Source organism: Chrysemys picta, chromosome 24 (genome assembly GCF_011386835.1).
Source record: "Chrysemys picta bellii isolate R12L10 chromosome 24, ASM1138683v2, whole genome shotgun sequence".
Lineage (NCBI taxonomy): Eukaryota > Metazoa > Chordata > Testudines > Emydidae > Chrysemys > Chrysemys picta.
Window position 1 is genome coordinate 7,353,886 of NC_088814.1, and position 21,453 is coordinate 7,375,338.

General features: G+C 58.7%; 1 protein-coding gene across 1 annotated transcript in view; it reads right to left on the bottom strand.

Moving 5' to 3' along the window:
- The window catches only part of PPP1R9B (protein phosphatase 1 regulatory subunit 9B), a 91,717-nt gene extending 72,610 nt beyond the window's left edge, over positions 1-19,107 (bottom strand). Inside the window, exon 1 of the mRNA XM_065578065.1 lies at positions 17,334-19,107. Coding sequence (XP_065434137.1) covers positions 17,334-18,683 — 1,350 coding nt within the window. The 5' untranslated portion in view covers positions 18,684-19,107. The remainder of the gene's footprint in view (positions 1-17,333) is intronic.
- Positions 19,108-21,453: the final 2,346 nt, after the last annotated feature.

Sequence of the window (21,453 nt, forward strand, 5' to 3'; positions counted from 1 at the left end):
CTGTACGCACACACACAGATCAAATGTCCACCGTGCTAGGAGCTGTACGCACACACAGATCAGATCCCAGCCATGCTAGGAGCTGTACGCACACACAGATCAGATCCCCACCGTGCTAGGAGCCGTACGCACACACAGATCAGATCCCAGCCATGCTAGGAGCTGTACGCACACACAGATCAGATCCCCACCGTGCTAGGAGCCGTACGCACACACAGAGATCAGATCCCCACCATGCTAACAGCTGTACACACACTGAGATCAGATCCCCACCGTGCTAGGAGCTGTACGCACACTGAGATCAGATTCCCACTGTGCTAGGAGCTGTATGCACACACAAGGGCAGTTTACACTGCTATTTTAATCCAAGTTAGCGAAGCCAAGTTCCAAACCCACCTTGGCTTTGCAGTGAAGCCCTATCCTCCAAGTAAAAAGCTGCCCAGGAGGTGCGCGGACACTCTACATGGACACGATAGAGGGGAAGTGATTTCTCCAAAGCGGCTGAGCTGGTCAGCGATAGAGGGGGGCCTAGAACCCAGCATTAGGCCAGGACCCTGCCAGGTGGCGCACCCCAATTCCCCTGGGCGAGGCACTCTCTGTCCGTGTGTCTCATGATGCAGCCTGGATGGGTGGAGGGTGGAAATTTGAGGAAAACCTGGAAGATTCCAGCAGAGCTTTCCTGACAAGTGTCCTCCACACTCATGGTGCCAAAGGTCCCCAGAACGTTGCCCAAGCCAGCCTGAGCTAAAAGGCTCCTAAGTGCCACCCAGAGTAGGGTACCCATGCCAGGGCTCTCTCTGAGATCAGGGTGCCAGGGAGCACCCACCCAATGGGTCAGTTTCAAGCGGCTATCCCTGGATTACTACAACCCCCAGCATGTTTGGCTTGGGGTCCTGCCTCCCCGGCTCTCCGCCATGGCACCCAGAGGAGGTCCGTGCCCAGGGTTGGGCGTGGATGGGCGGTGTGGGAGCGGGGCAGGGGCCGTGGAGGACCCAAGCTGGAACGGAGTCAAGCGGAAGATGCTGACAGGGCAGGACTGCAGAGGGTGGGAGGAAGGGATGGAGGAGCTGGAAATGGGACCTTCCCTTGAAGTTAGATCTCGGGGGCAGGCTATGGGGTGGATCCCTCATCCTGGAGGGGACCCCACGCTGCCTGAGTGGAGCTAGAAGGATGGCGGGGGACACACCAAGCAGGCATGTCGTTCCCAGGCTTTGCAGGTGACGGGCGTGCTGGGGAGGCCCGGGTGGTGGCAGGCAGACGGCCGCGCTGGCAGATTAATTAGCACTGTCCCGGGCTTCACGGGGAAGAGTTTTCACGCTTCGTTTCTCCTGCGACAGCCTGCGGGGCTCGATTACAGGCTGGAGTGAGCGTGAGAGGCGAGAGGGGTGGGGAGAGCGCGGCACCCGCCACTGTGGTACCCAGCACCCGGGATCTGCAGGCTGCTGGAGGGGGCGGGGGTGCCGGGAGCCGCACAGGGCAGGCGGGGCTGGGGGAAGCTGTGGTGCATGGGGATAGACAGAGAGATGTGTACACTCGGGATTAGATAGCTAGACAGAGAAAAAGCTGAGACAGGCAGATCCATGCCCTGGTATTTACTCATCTAGAAAACTCTCTTTCCAATCCCAACGCATGGCCTCTTCTCCTGCCATGGGGATTTCCTGCTCTCAGCCTGGTACCCGGCAGTTTCCCCTTTCCCCATAGCCGACTGGGCATGGCCCTGGCAGGGCACCTCTGGCAGGAGGACAACCCTGTCCCCCAGGGGTTCTGCTCCTCTCTGCAGCATGGGGCACGGGTCACTTGCTGGAGGATTCTCTGTACCTAGAAGTCTTTAAACCACAAGTTGAGGACTTCAATAACTCAGACATAGGTTAGGGGTTTGTTCCAAGAGTGGGTGGGGGAGATTCTGTGGCCTGCGTTGTGCAGGAGGTCAGACTAGAAGATCATAATGGTCCCTTCTGACCTTAAAGTCTATGAGTCTATGAGAGAAGCAGGCACGGCCATTCCTCATGGAGGAGGACCTTTGAGCCTTATAATTAAAAGCCAGGAAGTAGGTCAGGGGGTCTCTGGCAGGGAGTCGCAGGGTTTGTCAGAGGCAGGTTCGTACCCAGCCCGCTCACTAGTGACTAGAAGTCGTGACCATCTGGCGGCTGATATGACACCAGTTGGCGTCGGAGCCTAGTCCTGAGGGAGGGGGGAGTCTGCAGCTCCAGGAAGAGGGAGCGCTGGGGAACGGCGCGACGGGGGTTAACTACGCAGGGTCAGACGCCGCTGTTACGTCTCCTGGGTCAACGGAGCCCAGCCCAGAACCAGCCCCAGACAAGCACCGGATACAGCCTGCTCCGAAGTCAAGAGGAGACTTTCTGGTACCGGCAAAGAATCAACAGCTTCCGCAGCTGTCTCCGGCCCATCCCCCTGCCCCAGTTAGCTAATGAACGAGAGCAGGACCACAGCCTGTGGAGGCACAACACAGGCCCTGACCTGGGTCCTAGGGCAGCCGTGGGGCTAAAGTCTTGCTCCGTGTTACTCTCCCAAGTAACCCAAACAGAGCAGAACCGCAGATGCCCTGATGATTGCAGGAGACCTGCCAGCCGCCAGGCCCCCCTCTCCCACGAGGGGACGATCCCTGTGCACTGCAGACCCTCCCTACCCTGAGGATGTGAGAATCAAACCGAGCTGTACCAGCAGCCCAGCCCACACACAAGCTGCCAAACACTCCCAGCTAGGGAGTTAACGGCTCTCCGAGTGCTCCTGGTACAGCACACACAGGGGAGTCGTGCCTGGCAGCCATCTGAGGAAAGCACACGCATTCAGGCCAGGAATTCCCCGTGCATGTGTCCAGCAGGGAGAGCAGACTAGGGGCAGAAAAGCAGACGTTTCTACTAGGCTGTCTATCCCCTGGGAAGAACTGGAACTGAATATTTGTCCCCACCCGGAATGGACCCGGGGTGCAGCCCCCACCCCCCAGGAAGAGATCTAGGAATGGAGTCTACCTCGGGCATGAATCTTCATCGGTGTGCATGTGCACATGGGTGTGTACACATGTTCACACGTGTGTACACATGTGCACATACCGAAATGTGTGTGTGCATAGAATCAGAGACATGTAGGACTGGAAGGGACTTTCAGAGGCCATCTGGTCCAGTCCTATCCACTGAGACAGGACTAAGTATTATCTAACCCATCCCTGACAGGGGTTTGTCTAACCTGCTCTTAAAAATCTCCAATGATGGAGATTCCACAGCCTCCCTGGGCAATTTATTCCAATGCTTCACCACCCTGACAGTTAGGAAGTTTTTCCTAATGTCCAACCTAAACCTCCCTTGCTGCAATTTAAGCCCGTTGCTTCTTGTCCTATCCTCAGTGGTTAAGCAGAACAATTTATAAATCTTCTCTTTATAACAATCTTTTGCGTACTTGAAAATCACTCTCGCGTCCCCCCTCAGTCTTCTCTTTTCCGGTGCACACATTTGTTTCAGTCTTTTCTAGTAAGTCGTATTTTCTAGGCCTTTCATCATTTTTGTTGCTCGCCTCTGGACTTTCTCCAATTGTCTTTCCCGAAGTGCGGTGCCCACACCCGGATACAACCACCTCAGCTGAGGTCTTAGCAGTGCTGAGTAGAATGGAAGAATTACTGCTCGTGTCTTGCTTACGACACTCCTGCTAATACGCCCTAGGATGATGTTTGCTTTTTTGGAAACAATATTACACTATTGACTCATATTTCATTTGTACTCCTCCTTCCTAGGCCGTCACTTCCCATTGTGTATCTCTGCCACTGATCATTCCTGCATTTGTCCTTACTGGATTGCATCCTATTTATTTCAGACCAGTTCTCCAGTTTGTCAAGCTCATTTTGAATTCTAATCCTGTCCTTCAAAGCGCTTGCATCCCTTCCCAGCTTGGTATCATCCGCAAACTTCATGTGTGTGCTCTCTTAAGCCCGTATTCAAATCATTTATGAAGATATTGACTAGAACCAGACTCAGGACAAACCCCTGTGATATGCCCCTCCAGCTTGACTGTGACCCATTGAGAACTACTCTCCCAGTACGATTTTCCAACCAGTGGTGCACGCAACTCATAGTAGGTTCATTTAGGCTATGGTCCCCTCGTTTGTTTCTGAGATGGTCATGTGAGACAGTCTCAAACAACACGGCGTTGCACGCAAGTACATGTGTATTTGTGCACGTGTGAGTGCACACAGATGAGCAGGCACACGTACACGAGTATGCGTGTAGTATGCGTCTACTTGTGCACATATAGAAACGTGGGTGCACACGCACGAGCGCGTACGCTCACATGCGCACACACACACACGCTCGTGCCTGTACACGCATGTGTGTGTGTGCCTGGGCGCACACACACACACACGTGTCTGCTGGTACCTAGTGCAACATCCAGGCAGCAAGCCCAGGTCCCTGCGGCCTGTGATTAAACAGGCACAGCAGAGCCTCCGAACCGCCATTTGTTCCCTTCCCTCGCTGCATTCACAGACCCAGCTCTGCAGCTGCGGATTCCAACCAGTGAGTCCATCGAGAGCAACCCCCCAACATCCGCTCAGGGGGGATAGCGCTCGGATTCCCTTCTCTCTCACTGGCTGCCAGGACCCGGAGAAGCTCCACGCTCAGAGCACAGAGAGACCTTTATCCGCAGGGCTTTGGCAGGCAAAGGCCTCGGCCTGACTGCAATGGGCACCCGCGGCTGCAGGAGGCGCAGGATGGGGAAGGCGGCACGGAGGGGGTGAGTCGGTCTCCTGGCCGACGGACAGGGAGCATCTGCACAGTGCTGCTGACAGGGGAAAGAAGGTTCATTTGCAGAACAGCATCCAGGACTAGGGACCGGGGTTAAAGCACTGTGAGGGAGGCCCTAGCAAACTCACTGTCCGTTTTGGTCAATTTCACGGTCATGGAATTTTAAAAATCGTCAGTTTCATTATTTCAGATATTTCAAGCTGAAATGTCACGGTGCTGTAACTGTGGGGGTCCCGACCCAAAAGGAGGTTGGGGGGCGGGGCAAGGTTATTGTAGGGGGGGGTCGCGGCATTGCCACCCTTACTTCTGCGCTGCTGCCTGCAGACCTGAGCCCTTGGCCAGCAGCCGCCACTCTCCAGCCGCCCAGCTCTGAAGGCAGCGCAGAAGTAAGGGCGGCAATACCACAAGCCCCCTTACAATAACCTTGCGACCCCCCTGCGCCTCTCTTTTGGGTTGGGACCTCCAGTTTGAGAAACGCTGGTCTCCCCTGTGAAATCTGTACAGTGTAGGGTAAAAGCACACAAAAGACCAGATTTCACGGAGGGAGACCGGATTTCACGGTGCGTGCCGTGTTTTTCACGGCCGTGAATTTGGTAGGGCCCTAGTGATGAGGTTCTTTGGATGCTGGCCAGGGCCCTGGTACCTTGCAGGGCCTAGGGCTACAATGCTCTGTGCAAAACCCAACTGCCACACTCCATATCTGGTGGCTTCTCTTGGAAGAAATCCAGCGGTCCCTCGCTGCCCTCTCCTCTGCCCAAACAGCTCGGCCAACTGCTCCCTACTTGTCCTTCCTCCACTCTTGGCCCTATTAGTCCCCTATGCCTGGGACCTCCTTCCCGGATACAGTCACAGCCATGCCACCCTCTCCTGAAAACCCACTGCAGGGCTGGACTGCCCGGGCACTAGATCACATGGAATTGTTCTGTTTGTACAGCAGGGTCCTGGGTTCCGAGTCGCTCCAGTGACACAAACAATAAATACTCATCATGATGCCGACCTCTGGGCACTCCTTCTCCGCTCAGAGTGCTCAACTCTCTGCAGCATGGACGCGACTGCGGCGAGCCTCGCGCCCTCGAGGAGCTGTAGGTATTCTGCGCTGCCAAGCCCAAGCATTTAAAAATCACGAGTCAGGCCCCAGCCCCCAAAAATCATGAGATTACAAAAAAATCTCAGGTTTTTAAGCCAAATACGATGCATTTTAGGTCCCTTTTGTCCACCCTCTGCTTTTCAGGCCTTTAGGGCTCACATTTTCAAGCTCTCTCAGCAACCACCAAGATCTCCAGGTATCAAAGCAGGGCTAAACGCTGGAGACGCTACAGCCTGACCTAAAGTGCTAGCATCCCCTAGCTTGGGCTGTAACAGACTCAGATTCTCTGCAGATCAGGCACTGAGGGGCGGGGGGGACCCGTAACACACACTGACCCATAGGCTATGCTAATAGGTCTACACAACCAATCAATTCACAGCAAGTTGAGGCGTGAATCTACTTTGCACTAGCCTCCGGTGGACTGACTGACTGCGTAAATCCAGCTGATGTGCATTAATAGCTGGTTAATGTGCTTTGATTTGTCCTGTTTCAAAGAGGACTAGATCAAAGCACATTAATGACTGTTAATGCACGTCAGGAGGGTCCACATGGACAGTTAGACCATGGCAGGCAGACCACAGCATACCCCAGTTTGCTGCAAACTAATTATGTGGCCTGGTCCACACTTAAAATGTAGAGCAAGTTAGCTGAGTGTGAAAAATTCACACCTCGAGGCGGTGTCACTATGAGCTAACCCAAGGTGTAGATGCAGCTAGGTTGATGGAAGAATTCGTCCGTTGTCCTAGCTACCACTGCTTGGGGAAGTGGATTACCCACATTGATGTAAACATCACTTCCATCAATGCAGGAAGCGTCTACACTACGGTGCTACAGAGGGATAGCCGCAGCACTGCATTGACTGTAGAGTAGACATGGCCGTGTAAACAAGCCCTAGACACTTACTTGTACATTTTTAAAGGAAAGGGGAGGCTCTCATGTAATCACATGAGTCCAGGAGCTGGGGAATTACAAGCACGCAGCTCCCTCCCCCAAATCACGAGACTCGTGATCAAACCGCAAGAACCGGCAGCTCCAGACGTAAGACCCAGCATGAAGAAGCTGAGATCTGCCCATCTCCTTCAAGAGATGGAGTGAGGGGCACAAAATTGACTACTGCAGAGGTCTGCTTGGCAAGCTAACAGCCCATGGCAAGGGTGTCTTTGCCTGCTCCGCTATACTCACACCTCAATACCAGTTGTAGCCTGAAGCCGCAAAGCCCTGGAGGCTTGGGGGGGGGGGGAGACACTTCTTTCATGCTAGATGAAGGAAAGAAGGGGTCCAGGTTTTCTTGTAGCCCTTGTGCCGGTCAGTTTCCATGCAGTCACCAGGGAAACCAGCAACAAACTGAGGAGACCATGTGGAGTACATTTTCTCTTTCATTTTTGTGCAGCCCGGGCCAGAGCTGGGGGAGTGTGCAGAATAGGGGGGGTGGGGGAACAGGCATCGTGTTCACCCCGGACTGCAGCCACCCATAGAGGCAGAAGCACAAGGATCAGGTATGGGTGAGGCAAGTCATGCAAGGATTACTCATTTGCAGATAAACGCAAGGAGCAGACCTAGCCCGGGATACATTCCACGCATGATCTTTGCAACATGCATGCTGCGATGCACGGCCCTTTCAACTTGGATAGCCCAGAGATGATCTTTCCAGCTGGCAACTCCCATGCATGGTCCGGGCCCCATGCATGTCTTACCCTGCATGCATTTTTTGCCAGAGTGGGAGCCCTTGATCTCTGTGCCTGTCAGAAACCTGGCCTTTCGAAGGTCATCCAGCCAGGCTAGAAAGTTGCTTTGCTCTGCAAGAAGTTGCTTATTTTATCAAGGATTTCGAAGATTTTGCATCAGCGCAGAACTTCGTCCCGCCGCCTGCTGCTGGCCGTGCGTTTTTACAATGGAAAGGCTCTTTATAGTCTAACCGAGTGACCTCTTAGGAGACCTTCACCCAATCCCCCCAACCGTCCCTTTCTCGGTTTATTCGAAGGAGGTCCCAAATGGAACAGATGAGCTAAGCCGGACACACGTGCTCTCACACACACAAAACCAGGGAGAAAAGGGAGGGAAGGAGGATTTATAGGCCAATAACACCCCCTCCACCTCCCCCAGACAATAGGCCGGAGGCGAGGTATTGATCCCACCAGCTGTTCAAAGCTGGAAGAAAAAAACAAAGACACTCACTGGAGCTGGGCCTGTATGTTCGTCTAATACAGTAAATCCCAGGTCCCATTAACTCTCATCATGGGGCAGCTCCTGCATGGGGCATCTGCTGTCTCAGAGGGGGCACCCCCGAAGCTGGAAGCTAACAGGGGAGGGGGTAGCTGTCCGTCAAGGTACTGCAGATGTCCCTATTTGGGGGTGAGCTGAACTACCTGGCACTAGCTGGCTCTCTCACGGTGGGGGTCATACAGATTCACCTCACTTCTCCCCCCCCACACACACACACACTCCCATCCCTGCCGGAGCGCTGAGGCCATCCTGCCCCTCTCACACGACAGCGAGATCCTCAGCTGACGTGCGACTCGGCCAGGCACCAAGGCCGCCCAATGGCACCAGTGGAGGATCTGCCACCATGTTTCCACTCATTAGGCCCCTAAGGGCTCCCAACAGCCCATGTCCCCCCGAACTCATCAGGGCTGCAATGGGGGGGGGGTGGGAAACAGGGCGGCCAGGTCAAGCTTGCAGTCCTGCCGGCCCCGCTGCTAAGGAGGGACAGAGCAACCCCACCATCAGGCGGTCGACTTCCTCTTCCACTCCCTCTGAAGCAGTGCTGGCCCGGCTGCCTCTGCAGCACCCCCGTAAGCAAGACCCACAGGCCTGGGGCTCGGACGGCTAAGCACCCCTTCCTTTCAGTTCAGCACGGCTTTAGGCTAAGGGAACAGGCAGCCCGTCCTCTCCTTGCAAGACCCGTGCAGGCATGCTAATGCTCCCCACGCCAGGGCAAAGGCTGCACTGGCCGCCTCTCTGGTGGCCCGGGGAACAGTCCACATTCCCCCCTCGGGGTCCTCCAGGCCCCCCACATTCAGCTGCCTGGGAACGCAGGCGGAGCAGATGGCTCATCGAGAGGCAGCAGGGGCTACCCCGGCCAGGCTCTCAGATAAAGCATCTCCCGCTCACGGAGAGAGGATTACAGCCATACGGGGCTAGGGGGAGAAGGGATAACACCGCTCGGCTAAACCCTCCGAACGAAAGAGTATTAGGGATCAGTGTCGTGGGCTATAGAGCAAAGCCCTGTGATACCCAGCGCATGTAGCGACCAACACAACGGCCGTAACACCAGCCCTTCCGCCCGACTGGCTGGCTGCATTACGCTCAGCTGGAGAGGACAGCCAGAGAGTCGGCCGGGCAGTTAGGGCACTAGCTCGGGACTTGGGAAAGCAGCAGTCAGCTCCCTCCTCTGCCACAGGTTTCCTGGGTGACCTTGGGCAAGTCACCTATACTGGTTTCTAGGTGGGGAGATATTGCTGCGTTCGGTGTCCCAACACCCAACTGATTTAGGAGCCTGAGTTTCATTTTCAAAAGGGATTTGGGCACTTAGGAGCTAAATCCCCTCAATTGTCAACGGGCATTTGGCTCACAGGTGCCCAAATCCCTTGAGAAAAATGAGACTCGGGCTCCTAAATCAGTTAGGCGTTGCAACACTGAGATTCCTTGAACAATCCGAGTGGGCCTCGGCGTCTCAGTTTCTCCTGCATCAAATGGTGAGACCAGCACTGCCCAGCCTCCTGGGGGAGCTCGAGAGGCGCTCGAATGCCCTGGGAACGGTGGCTATAGAGGAGATGGCCAGGCTGGGGGATGATCACGGGCTTGCAGAGTTCGTGGCTTGCCTCCAAGGCCACAATGATCCCCCTCTGGAGAGAGGGGCCTGAGGCCTCTCTGTTGGGCTCCTGGTCCCGTTCCACATGGGCCTGCTTGCGAACCAGAACCCTTCCCCCAACGAGCCAGCTCCCCTGGATGGTTCTGAACCCAATTCCCTGCCTGTGGATTGTTCACTGTGCAATGGTGCCGCCCACCCCCTCAGAGCCCCATGCAAACATCCCCCCGAGCAGGCAGGGCAGAGACATTCCATCCCACTTTACAGAGAGGGCCAGGGCCTCGCGCCACGTCCCCCAGCAGATCAGGGCCACAGGAGGGACTAGAACCTTGGCTGCGATTTTCAAAGGCACCAAAGGGATGTCAGCATCCAAATCCCACCAAAATTCAGTGGCAGCCGGGGGGGCCCTACGCCCCGAGCCCTTTGTGCAGATCCCAGCCCACTGCCCTCTGCGGGCGGAGCAGGCCTCCAGGAGCATTGCAGCCAGCTGCAGACACCGAGAAATTATCTCCCCAACCCCCCACAGCGCTTCCAAGCCAATGAAGGGCATAAGAACATAACAACGGCCAGACTGGGTCCATCTAGCCCAGTATCCTGTCTACCGACAGTGGCCAATGCCAGGTGTCCCAGAAGGAGTGAACCTAACAGGTAATGATCAAGTGATCTCTCTCCTGCCATCCATCTCCATCCTCTGACAAACAGAGGATAGGGACACCATTCCTTACCCGTCCTGGCTAATAGCCATGAATGGACTTAACCGCCATGAATTTAACTAGATCTCTTTTAAACCCTGTTATAGTCCTAGCCTTCACAACCTCCTCAGGCAAGGAGTTCCACAGGTTGACTGTGCGTGACACAAAGGGATGCATTGAGGCCTAGTTGACATGATGCTGACCCAAGGGCCATGGTTTGAGCACCCTCCAGCACGCTCTGGGATGCTGCCCAAATATCTGACAACAGCCCCTCGGTCCATGTCCCATCCGGACGCGATGGACGTTGCGCCAAGGTGGGGCGGCCTCATTCCGGCACAGAAGGGGTTGGACCCAGTTAGCCCTGTCCCTTCCCCCACTTCCTGCGGGGACAGGACAGGAGGGATAAGGGCTGGGCCCCCCAGCCCAATTGGAGGCAGAGCAGGGAAGGAGTCAGACGTCCCTTCCAGGGAGCAGAGCCACCCACGGAGCCCACAACCAGCTGCAGTGGGTGAGGACGCTCCTATGCCAGCTTGGAGGACAGGCCAGCCGTAGCCCCCAGAGCCTGAGGGACCCAGAGAGGGAGCGGAGGGGGAGCCGTTCAGAGCGGAGACAGGGAACCAGGCCCCAGCGGCCATGGAGCAACCCAACCGGACGCCGGCAGGAAGCAGCCCAGGGAGACAAGACGTAAGGCCTGTTGTATTGCCGGGAGGCGAGGCTGCGACTTCCCGTTTCCTTGACAACCCAGCAACGGGATCACCCGTCGCCTGAACCCGACTATTTACTGGTTTAACCCTCAGGCAGGACCCCCGACCCCCCAACTTCTCACTGGCCCAGCCCTCATCCAGGAGGCCTGAGCTACCACGTGCCCAGCGGCTAGCCTGCGGCCCAGGACCACTGATCACCCCACTCAGCGCCAGCACCAATTCCCCGCCGCCGTCAAAGGGGGCGCCCTGCAGGAGACCCCAGGAACGTTACGGACATAACCAGCATCTACAATCACACCATCTTCAGCACCTTGCCAGAGATCGATAGGGGCAAGGAAGCCCGCATCCCTTTGGGATTTGCCAAGACGATGGCGGGTTGAGCGACCGTGATGACTGGTGGGGGTGCACCTGAGCATAACAGAGACCCAGGTTTTAACCCTGCCTCTCTGGTGACTTTGGGCAAATGGGTTGATCACCTCCCTGCCTCAGTTTCCCCATCAATAAGGTGGATATCTGCCTCCTCTGCGAGGGGCTTGAAGATGCATGGATGGAAAGGGCTGTTATTTATGACGATGCTCCTGGCCTTTCAAATGCACGATTCCGATCCCGACGGCGTATCAGCCTCTGCGCCCCAACCCAATTCCCTTCCCAGGCAGAAACTGGACCCAAGCCCAGCCCTCCCAGCTGTCTGCACTCTAACCAAAAGCCTCCCCGCCCCCGTCAACTGCACCCCCACATGTTTGCGGAGCCGTCCTCCCTGCTCAGCAGCCACCTCTGAGCACACGCTGCCTTCTGCTGGGGTGTGTGGGCCAGGACTTGGGCCTGGCATACTTGTTCCTCACGGCAGGAGGCTCTGTGTAGAGTACCAAGGGGCACCGCCAATTCTCTCCTTGCAGACAGCTTCTGTGCACATGGACCTCGGCTCCCGCTGCTCCCTTCACAGTAGGTATTCTAGGTATTTGGGTTGTCTGGGGAGGAAGCTCTTTGGAATGAAGCTCCCTGGGGCATTGTGTGTGGCAGAGAGAAAAACACCCCATGCCAGCTGATGGGAACATTCCACCCCCTCGGAACATGCCCGACCAGCCCTCGCCTTCTCCCCACTCGGCCCAAACAAGCTACAACAGCCCATCCTTGTAAGGATTGAGCAATGCAACATCAGTCACCTGCAGAGGGCTCGTCTCACATCCAGTCCTCTTGGTGGGGGGGGGCCCACAGTAGAGGAAGAGGCCAAACAAAACAGCCCCCTGCCCCCCCGTTCTGTGGCCCATATGCTACTGCTCAGTGAATATTCAGGTGCCGCTCCACAGATACAAGAGTGGTACAGCAGCAGCTAGCTAGCTCTGGAGGTGCCCAGTTCAAACCTCCGCGTTGGCCAAGATGGCGGCCGCCGCATTTCCATACAGCCTGCCCCGTTCGCTGCTGCTGTCTGGCCCCTGGGAGCAGACGACAGTGGAGGTTGGGAACCCATGCTCCAGGAGGGGAGGGCCTACTCCCCAGGCTTGTTTTACAGCGAGAAAGCAGACACGCTCCTCACTCCAGATCTCGGCTCGCTGGGCAACGTGCGGAGCGATCGGAGCGGCAGCCGGATTCTCTCTGCCCTCTCGCCCCCAAGGCAGGGGCTCCCGTTAGCAGGGCGGCTCTAAGGAGGGGCGCACACCCAGCCAGGGGGCTCAGTACTTGAGTGGGGGACTGCAGGGCCGGCGGCTGGCAGAGCTTCTTCGCCACAAGCGAAGGCGCGATCGTAGCCCGGGCAGGCACCAGCTTTAACGTCTAGCTCGCTATCGTGGGTAACAGTAGCAGTGAAAGCCAGACGCCCCCAGGACAAGCCGGCTGGGGGCTTGGTCTGTCCTCACTTTGCCATGGGCAAAGACCAGAGGGCAGGTGGACAGGGCACCGGATTAGGACTCGTCTCTGCCACTAACTTGGGCCCGACATTTCCTCTGTCTGTACTTCTGTTTCTCCTCCCACCCATCCTTGGGCTGGCCTGGTTAGATTGCCAAGCGCCTTGAGGCAGGAACGGTATGTACAGGGCCTAGCACAATGGGGCCTCTAGAAGTACCATAATATATATAATAGCCACTCCACTGGGTTGTATGTTTCCAGCCGGGCCCTGATTTTCTCCCTCATTGGCATGAAGGGGAGTTCTGCTGCTGCTCTCAGTGATCAGAGGCTAGGGTGCTGTGTCCACATATGACGCCCCTGGTGTGATGACATAAAGAAGCAGTCGGCGGGGAGGGGCTACCAGGCGCGAGAAGCTCTGGGAATGACAGGAGGGAGATGCATCCCCTCACTCCCATTCCCCACGGGGGGCATGCCCATGCATTAGGGGGTCCCAGCCACCTGGGGGCCTGGCAGGGGAGCACGTTTGAGAGGCGTGTTGCTATGGCAGAAAGTCTAGCCTAGCCCAGCCCCCAGCGTGAGAGAGAATCGCAAGGAATCCAGGCCCGGAATTCGGCCTCCCTCCAGATCGGCTGAAGGACGCCCTCCCGATTCGCAATGCGCCGCTCCCCCCACGCCAATGAGAAAAAAAGACCCCAGCTAACCGTTTAGGCAGGCCCTACAATAATACATGCCCGGTGCTCCTCAGCTCCCTCTGCTGCCCGTGCGGTACAATTTCAACAGGCTTTAAAATACAGCGCTTGGCCACTCCCCGCAATCACATTCCTCGGGCTAAGTACCACAACCAGAGACTGATTTTCCAAAGGGCCCAATGCCCATCTAGGCACCGAAAGGGCCAGGTTTTCCCCAGCTGTGACACCAGTGGCTAGACGGTCACAGGATCCCAGCACCCTCCCTGGGGCACTCTTCCGAACCCCCCGGCTGCTTCGGTGTCCGGGGAGGAGCGGGCCTCTCAGAACAGTTCCTCAAACGCAGCCCGCCAGTGACCCTACCCCAGCCCGCCCCAGGTGCCGAGAGAAGTGATCCAACTGACTCAGCAACGCAATCGGGGACGCGGCTCTATAAATAACCAAACTCAGAGACAAAGCCATTGCTGCTCCTCCAGTCAAGGGGAATACGAGTGCGAGCAAGTCGCGAAAGCCCAGAAATAGCGGCCGGGCCCCGGGAGTTAATCGTCCCCCTGGGCATCGCCACTCCGCTTTGTGGCATCACAAGCCCCCGGCCATGCCCCGGCACTGGGATCATTAGCAATGTGGCTGGAAGGTGGTGTGCTTCAGCTGGCCCCCGGTGGCACTGATGTCCCCCCTGCCAGCCCTGGTGACAGCTCGGAATGGCTCGTGGCCCGGCTACCGCCTCTCAGACAGCAATAGCCAAGGGGCTGCACTGAACCCAACACCTGCCTGCTCCAGCATGGCCCCACTTGGGGATGTGAGCACGATAACTTCCCTGCCAACTGACAGCAGTGGACCCCCGCGTCCCTTTGCCAGGGATCTTCCTCCATCTGTGTCCCCCCCCCCAGGCACCATGTATGTGTTTGCCCCCGAATCCTGCCCCAGATCACTGGCACAGTCGCCCCTCCCTTCCCTCCTCTCCCCATCCCAGGCCTTTCCGTGCCCGTCTGGCTCGGGGTGAATCTACAGGAGGGCCGGTCCCACTTGCTCAGAGGCTGTGCCGATAAAGCAGGCACATCTCACTGGGGGTGAGACTTCCCCTTTCTCACTTCTGCTGCACCCGGGCGGGAGGAAGGGGCATGACAGTCCAGAGATCAGCAGAGCCCTGATAAAGGGCACTATGCCACTCTTTCCCCACCCCCACACCTCTTCACAGCTCAGAGCTCCTTCTCCTCTGGGGATCCCCCACCCCCCGAAGGCCACCCCACAGGGGAAGAGGAGTACACACTACACCACTGCCTGTTAGCTCAGGGACATGACCAATGGCTAGCCCTTCCTCCCAAGAGATCCCATGCTGAGACATGCCAAACAATGGATGAGAGGCAGCTGTAGGCGAGTGGAGAGAGAGAGACAGTCCAGTGCCGAGGACAGAGCACTGGACTGGGGTCCAGGAGACCTGGCTTTGCCACAGACTTACTGGGTGACCCTTGGGCCAGTCTGTTTCCCTTTGTCGGGTCTGTTTAGATGGTGAGCTCTCGAGGGCAAGGGCGCCGACTCTGGACGCGCAGCGCCTGGCGCAACGGGGCCCTGACCTCAGTCAGGGCCTTCATTCGTGATGCTCAGGCAGCTCCGCCCTGGGAGAAGGGGTTTTACAAAGATCACTGTCCCCGTAAGGCCAGCAATGGGAGAAGAGCCCAGTCAACCCCTGGGCCACTCATCACATGGAGAAGAGGGGCACAATCCACAATCACCGCCCACAAGGCCAAGACCAGCCACCGCTGCTCAGCCCAGCAGCTGTACGCTCCCACCTCCTACCCCGACAAGCCACTAAGGAGACCCAGCAGGGCTCATCTGCAGCCGGTTCTCCTGGCCACGGCACACCACACAAGCAAAGTCTTAACGTCCCTCTACCTGGGCAAATCTCCTGCGATGGCCCCACACCCCCAGGATGACAGCAATGCGTCCTGCTCCAGCACCTACCACCCAAACGTTAACAAGCCCAGCCTCCAACCCCGCAGGGAGCCCGGTCAGCCGGACGGCCCGTGCTCTGCAAGTAGGGAAACTGAGACACGGAGCCAGGCGTGACTCGCCCATCGCCCAGCGAGTCAATGGCAGAGCTGGGCATGGAACCCGACTCTCCTGACACCCAAGCCTCTGCTTTAGCAAAAGGTCCCTCTGCCCCGCAGCCTTACCTCCCCACCCAGGCGCCTCAACCCCTGGGGCTGCCTATGGATAACAGCGCTGCCTGGCTCCTCTCACGGCCCGATTCCCAGACCCTCAGCGTCAGACCCGGCCTGGATTGGCTCGCGCCTCAGCCGCGCTCTGAGCCCCAGCTCACTCCAGGAGCAAGGCTTTGGGTGGGGGAGCAGGCGCACCCCGGGCCAACCCCCCACCACTTCATCAGCTGCACAACCACAGCTGGGGGCTTGGGAGTGGCTGCTGTGATAATGCACCTGTTTCTGGGGGCTCCACCAGCGGCCGGGCTCCCATCCCCTGGATCTAGGGTGGGTGCAGAGGGTCGGTTACGCAGCCCAGTGGCGAGGGCACTGGAGCAGGGCGCCGGCCGATATCCACACACATCCATCCACACCAAGCGAGCCCTCCTGGCTCCCATTCCCAAATCACAGGCACTGGGCCAAATGCTGCCCCTGGTGTAACTCCAGAGAGGAAGCTGGGGCGATTGTAGCCTCTTCTCGCAGGCCCCCAAAGGGGCAGAGGAGCAGTGTGTGTGGGGGGGGCAAACCCAGATGCCAATGGAAAGACCTCCCCTGAGGTAGGATCAGACAGCTGGTATCCTCCCTTCACCCTCCTCGCCAGCTTTGTGATCTCATCCTTATCCGGAGGCTGTCCATCCCTGAGAGAAGCCAGGCTCCTGGGGTACACAGCAGACTCCCCCCGTACCCAGGATGTTCTCCTGCCCCACATTGCTCAGACCCCTCCTTGAGCCAGCAACCCGCCCGCCCCATGCCACAGATCTGCCCACAATGCCAGGGGGCAGCCTCATCCGGCCTGCGGCGAATCCAGCAGCCTCGGCAACTGCCCAGGCCTGGCTTGGCTTTGGGCTCCGGGCGGGCAGGTGGTGTCTGAAACCAGTCCGCGCTCTGCCAGCGGAAGAGGAAGGCGGGTTCTGCTCGCTCCACCAAATGGGGACGGCTTAATGGGCTAGAGAGACGCCACATACCTACACCCTCTGGAATCACTGGTTCAGGGCCGGCTCAGACCTTCGCCGGGGTGCGGGGGGACCCACACCCTACCCCACGGTCCTGCCTAGCCCTTGATAGCCCCTTGGCGCTTCTCACCCCAGCGAGGGGTTGGCTCTGCTGCACCTGACCAATATTTTCGCCCACCCCTAGCCCCGCAAGAGTGTGTACTGGACGGACGCTGTCCAACCACCCCAGCAGTGGCTGCATTTCATGGGTGCCGGCGCACAGACAGCACGTTGGCACAGATAGCCTGGCACCCCTAGAGTCCAATATCAATGGCATCCCACCCCAGCTGGCCCAATGCTAACTGGGGGCGATGGCGTGACAATCTGGAAAAATCCCCAGGCAGGGAGCTACCGGGTAGCGGGGAGGGAGGTGGCACATGGGGCTAGATGCTAGGGACTGCTGGGTTCTGATCCCAGCTCTGACACTTCCTCACCACGTGCCCCAGGGTGGGAATGACACCCCCGTCTAGAATTCTTCGCACCTCCCCGCGGGCACTGAGAGGGCTCCATTGGCTGGCGCGCCCGGCCCGTTATCCCCACCCTGGCGAGGCGCAGGGACGCCCAGCGGCCTACCTGGATGGGAGCCGTGCTGAACTGGATCTTGCGGTTGGACGCCAGCTCCTCCTCCTCCGACAGCCCGGGGATCTCCACGCAGCTCGACTCGGGCTCGTACAGCCCGTCGGCCTCCTCGTCCTCGTCCAGCCCGCTCCCCCCCGAGTCCTCCCCCAGCCCACTGTATGCACTGATGTCCACCAGGTCGGCCTCCGAGAAGTCCTCCTTCTTGGACTCATCGCCCAGGTCGGCCTCCTCCTGCCCCTCGGCCTTGCCCTCCTCCTCGGGGTAGGCGTCCACTTCTGGGGCCTGCCCGTGTTTCTCCGCAGCCAGGCCGCCGTTCTCCAAGGCCGCGTGCACCGTCACCTCGGCCTGGATCATCTCGGCCCTCTCGGGCCCAGACGCCAAACTCTTGCTCTTGTCCTGCTCAGCGGCCCTCTCCTCCGCCTGCTCGGCGGCCTCGAACTCCTGCTCCGAATCCCCGCTCTCCTCCACCTCCACCGGCTTGATCTTCCGCACCTCCTGGACGCTCTGGGCCCGTGGGCCCATGGCGTCCTTCTCGCCCGGCCTGGGCGCGACCGGTTTGGGTTGGGCCTTGTCGCCTCTCAGTTGGGGAGCCGGCCCGTCGCCGCCCCTGGCTTCCGCCTTGCCCCCTTCCGGACCCTGGAGGAAGACCCGGGACCTCTTGCTGACGATCTTGGAGTTGAGGGGCCCAACTTTGCTGGGGGTTTTGTGCAGGTTGTTCCTCAGGTCGGCCTTCTCGAAGACGGCGCTGAGCTGGCTGACGGTGGGCGACACGGCCTCCGTGTCCAGCTTGTCCAGGGACTCCGTGCTGCCGTTGAACCTCACCACCACATCCAGCTTCCTGTCCTGGAAGCCGGCCCTCTCCTTCCTCAGCAAGAGCTTGTTGGTGGTCTCCTTCTCCTGAAGGCTCCGCTCGAAGATCTTCCGGGTCTCCTGGAGCTTGGAGACCGGCTTGTCGGGCTTGGAGTCAAAGCGGCTCACCCTCTCCGACACGCTGGTGCCCAGCTTCAGCAGGGCGCTGTGGTCCACGTTCTCGTTCAGGCTGCTGGCCCTGGGCAAGGAAAGCCGGACGGGCTTCTCCTTCACCTTGGCCAGGTCGCAGGTGCCCTCGCCCGGCGGGGCGGTCCCCATCTGCAGGAACATGTTCTTGATCCGGTGCACGTTGGAGCCATACTTCTTGTTCCTGGCCTTCTTGGCTTCTTCGCTCTCGGCGGCCCCAAGGGCATCCTTTGTGGCTCGGAGGGCCTGGATCCCCGCTTCGTAGGCGTTCCTGTGGGGAGAGGCGCTTCTCAGGCTGCCGCTGCTGCTGTTGCCGGGGCTGGCGGCGTGGGGCTCCGTCTTCATCATGGTTCAGCGAGGAGCCTTCTCCGGTCGCCCACACCTCATAGCCTCGCTCGGCCTCCTCTGGCTGGCTCCTCTTCCCCACAATGGCTCTCCCTGCCCGCCGGCTCACATCCCCAGCAGAGCCCCCCTAGTGTAGGAAGGGGCTACGCCGTACAGCTGGCATTGTGCAGGCGAAATGGGAGCAGGGTGGCGAGGAGGCAGGGCTGGTCGGGCAGGCAGGGCAGGAGCGCTGGATCTCCTAAGGGATCGGCTCAGGCCATTGCCAGCCGGGTGATCAGATTCCCTCCCCCGCCCCTCGCCCCTTCTCCTCCTCCTCCTCCTCTTCCTCCCTCTCTCTTTCTGCGCCTGAATGGCTGGTGATGGAGACCGAAGGCTCCAGTTCTTCTGCAATCAGCACAGCCTACCGCCCCGGCCTAGGCTCCCTCTGGGTCTTAGAGAGATCACACAGGCCCTTCTCTTCTTCCCCGCCTAAAGGAAGCAACAGGGCCATGCGTCCCCTGCAAAACCCCTAAGCCACTGAGCTAATCGCCCCGGTAGGAGGGGGCCGGGACGACGAAAGCCCCCCAGCTCTGCCATCGACTTATTAAAAACAGCGACAAACTCGACTCAGCCCCCTCTGGTGCGGCCGGTTCTCTGGGCGCCTTTCACAGGGGGACAGATCCGCTCTTCCCCCCTCCAAGCCAGTGACCACGTCCCCCTTTGGCTGCCCCCGACCCCGTCCCGCCCTCCATGGCACGAAGGCTTATTCGCTCTCAGCCTAGCTCCGGGCCAAGGCACGAGGCAGAGTCCTTGCCCGTCTGCAACAGAGGTGCTGTCCCGCGGGCCTGTCCTTGCTCTAAGCGGAGGCTTCCCCTTTTCCCTGGTGATCTGGGGGACTCCCGCTGGGAGGCAGGCTGGGGGCAGCGCTTCAAGGGGTCGGAAAAAGGGGTGTGGGCGGGGGGGGTACTATCATAATTGGGGAATAGCAGCTTTGGTGGGGGAGGGGCTTCAGGTGCACCCCTCAACTCCCTGGCTTGCTTGTTCTTGATTTGCCGGGTCCGTTTCCAACGCCCACCCCCAAAACACTGGCTGGGGGCACCTTTTAGGTGCCGCTGTGGTTGTTCCCTGCAGCCTTTGCAAGGCCGGCTGAAGCCCCAGTTGGGACCTGGTTTTCAGAGGGGCAATTGCATTGGGCGCATTCCTCTCCTTTGAAAATCAGGTTGCGGGGCACCTGGCCAGAAGAGACCGGCTTTGCCGAGGCGCTGATGACAGAGGCTGTGGCTTGGCTCCCTGGCGAAATCAGCCCCCTAAATACCGTGCTGGCCGCCTACCGTTAACCACGTGAGTTAGAAGACGCTAGCCTGTGGTTTCAGTGCTACGGCTCAGTCACCGTACGCCGCTCTGATGCCTAGCGTCTCTCCCCTTAGAAATACTTTGACTCTGACATGGCCACTCAGTGCCATCAGATTGTGCCCATTCACGAACCCACTGGGGGCAGAAATCAGGGAGTTCACAGCATCACCTTGCAGTGGAGAGCTTTGCGGGGCCAAATTCATCCCTGAGGAAACTCCATTTGACCCCCTAGGGGCCTGGCTTCTCCCCTCCCTTACCCCCATGTCAATCTGGAGTAACCCCTCTGTTTATTACCCGTATTATAGTAGTGTCCAGAGGCTCCAATCAAGGTCAGAGTCCCATCCTGCTAGGCGCTGCGCAGACACACCGCGAGAGGCAGATGCCAAAGAACTCACAAGCTAAAGAGACAGGCAAAGGGTGGGAGGGGAAACTGAGGCACAGAGCGGCCAAAGGACTTGCCCGTGGTCAGAGGAAGAAAACACAGCTCCATCCAGCCCTACACACTGCCTCTCTATGTTCTGACCAAGTCACAGAGGAATCAGGCCCCACAGGGTTTGATTTCAGCTTCCCCGCATCCCGCAGCGCTGTCCCTTGAGATCTCAGGAGCAGAATCTGAGCGGCAGACACACGAGGGTCGGGGTGTGGGGAGGAACGAAAGGCCACAGGGCTCAGCTGCAGTGGGTCACAGCTAGTCCTCCTCTTCGCCCTGGCACGCCAGCCAAGCAGCGCCCATGTGTCCTTCAAAGCACAGGGCCGGGAGCCAGTCCTGGGCCCAGCGGGATGCATCTGGCCACCTCCCCGCGTCTCAGCTCCCCCACCGGTAAAACGGGGCTGGCGATCCGCCCCCGGCGGCGTGCAAGGCCCGCTCCCCGCAACGCCCTTGGGGGTGCTCATCGGGAACCGCAGGGCGCTGTCGCTATCGACCAATCGCTCCGGCGACACGGGGCAGCGCTCCCTCCAGGCTCTCGTCTCCAGCCAAGACTCCCAGCAGCGAGGAGTCAAACTGGGGCGCCTTGATTCTGGGAGGATCGAGGCGAGACGCCTTAGAGGGGCTGGATTTTCAGAAGGCGCCTACCCCTTTAAGGGGTCTCGACGTGGGCCCCCCAAATCACTAGTCCCCTTGGACAGGCAGGAGTGGGTTTCACCAGCCACGCCATGTCTGGCCTGGCTCCCTTCCCTTTCCCAAGGCCCCAGCACGGGAACCAGGCGGCACCAGGACCCTGAAGATGCCAGATGACAAAAGCTCCCCCTCCAATACGTTGCTTCCTGCATCTTCTGCCTTTTTGTGTGTGAACCAGCACAGTTCTACGTCCCCCACCTTTTCCTTCCCCCTCTGCAGTTCTCCCCCCCCTCGCCTCCTTCCACCCAAATCCCAGCCCCACAGCAGCTGCAGAGCGGGCAGGGGAGGGTTTTGTACTCGGATCCAGGGCAGAGAGCCGAG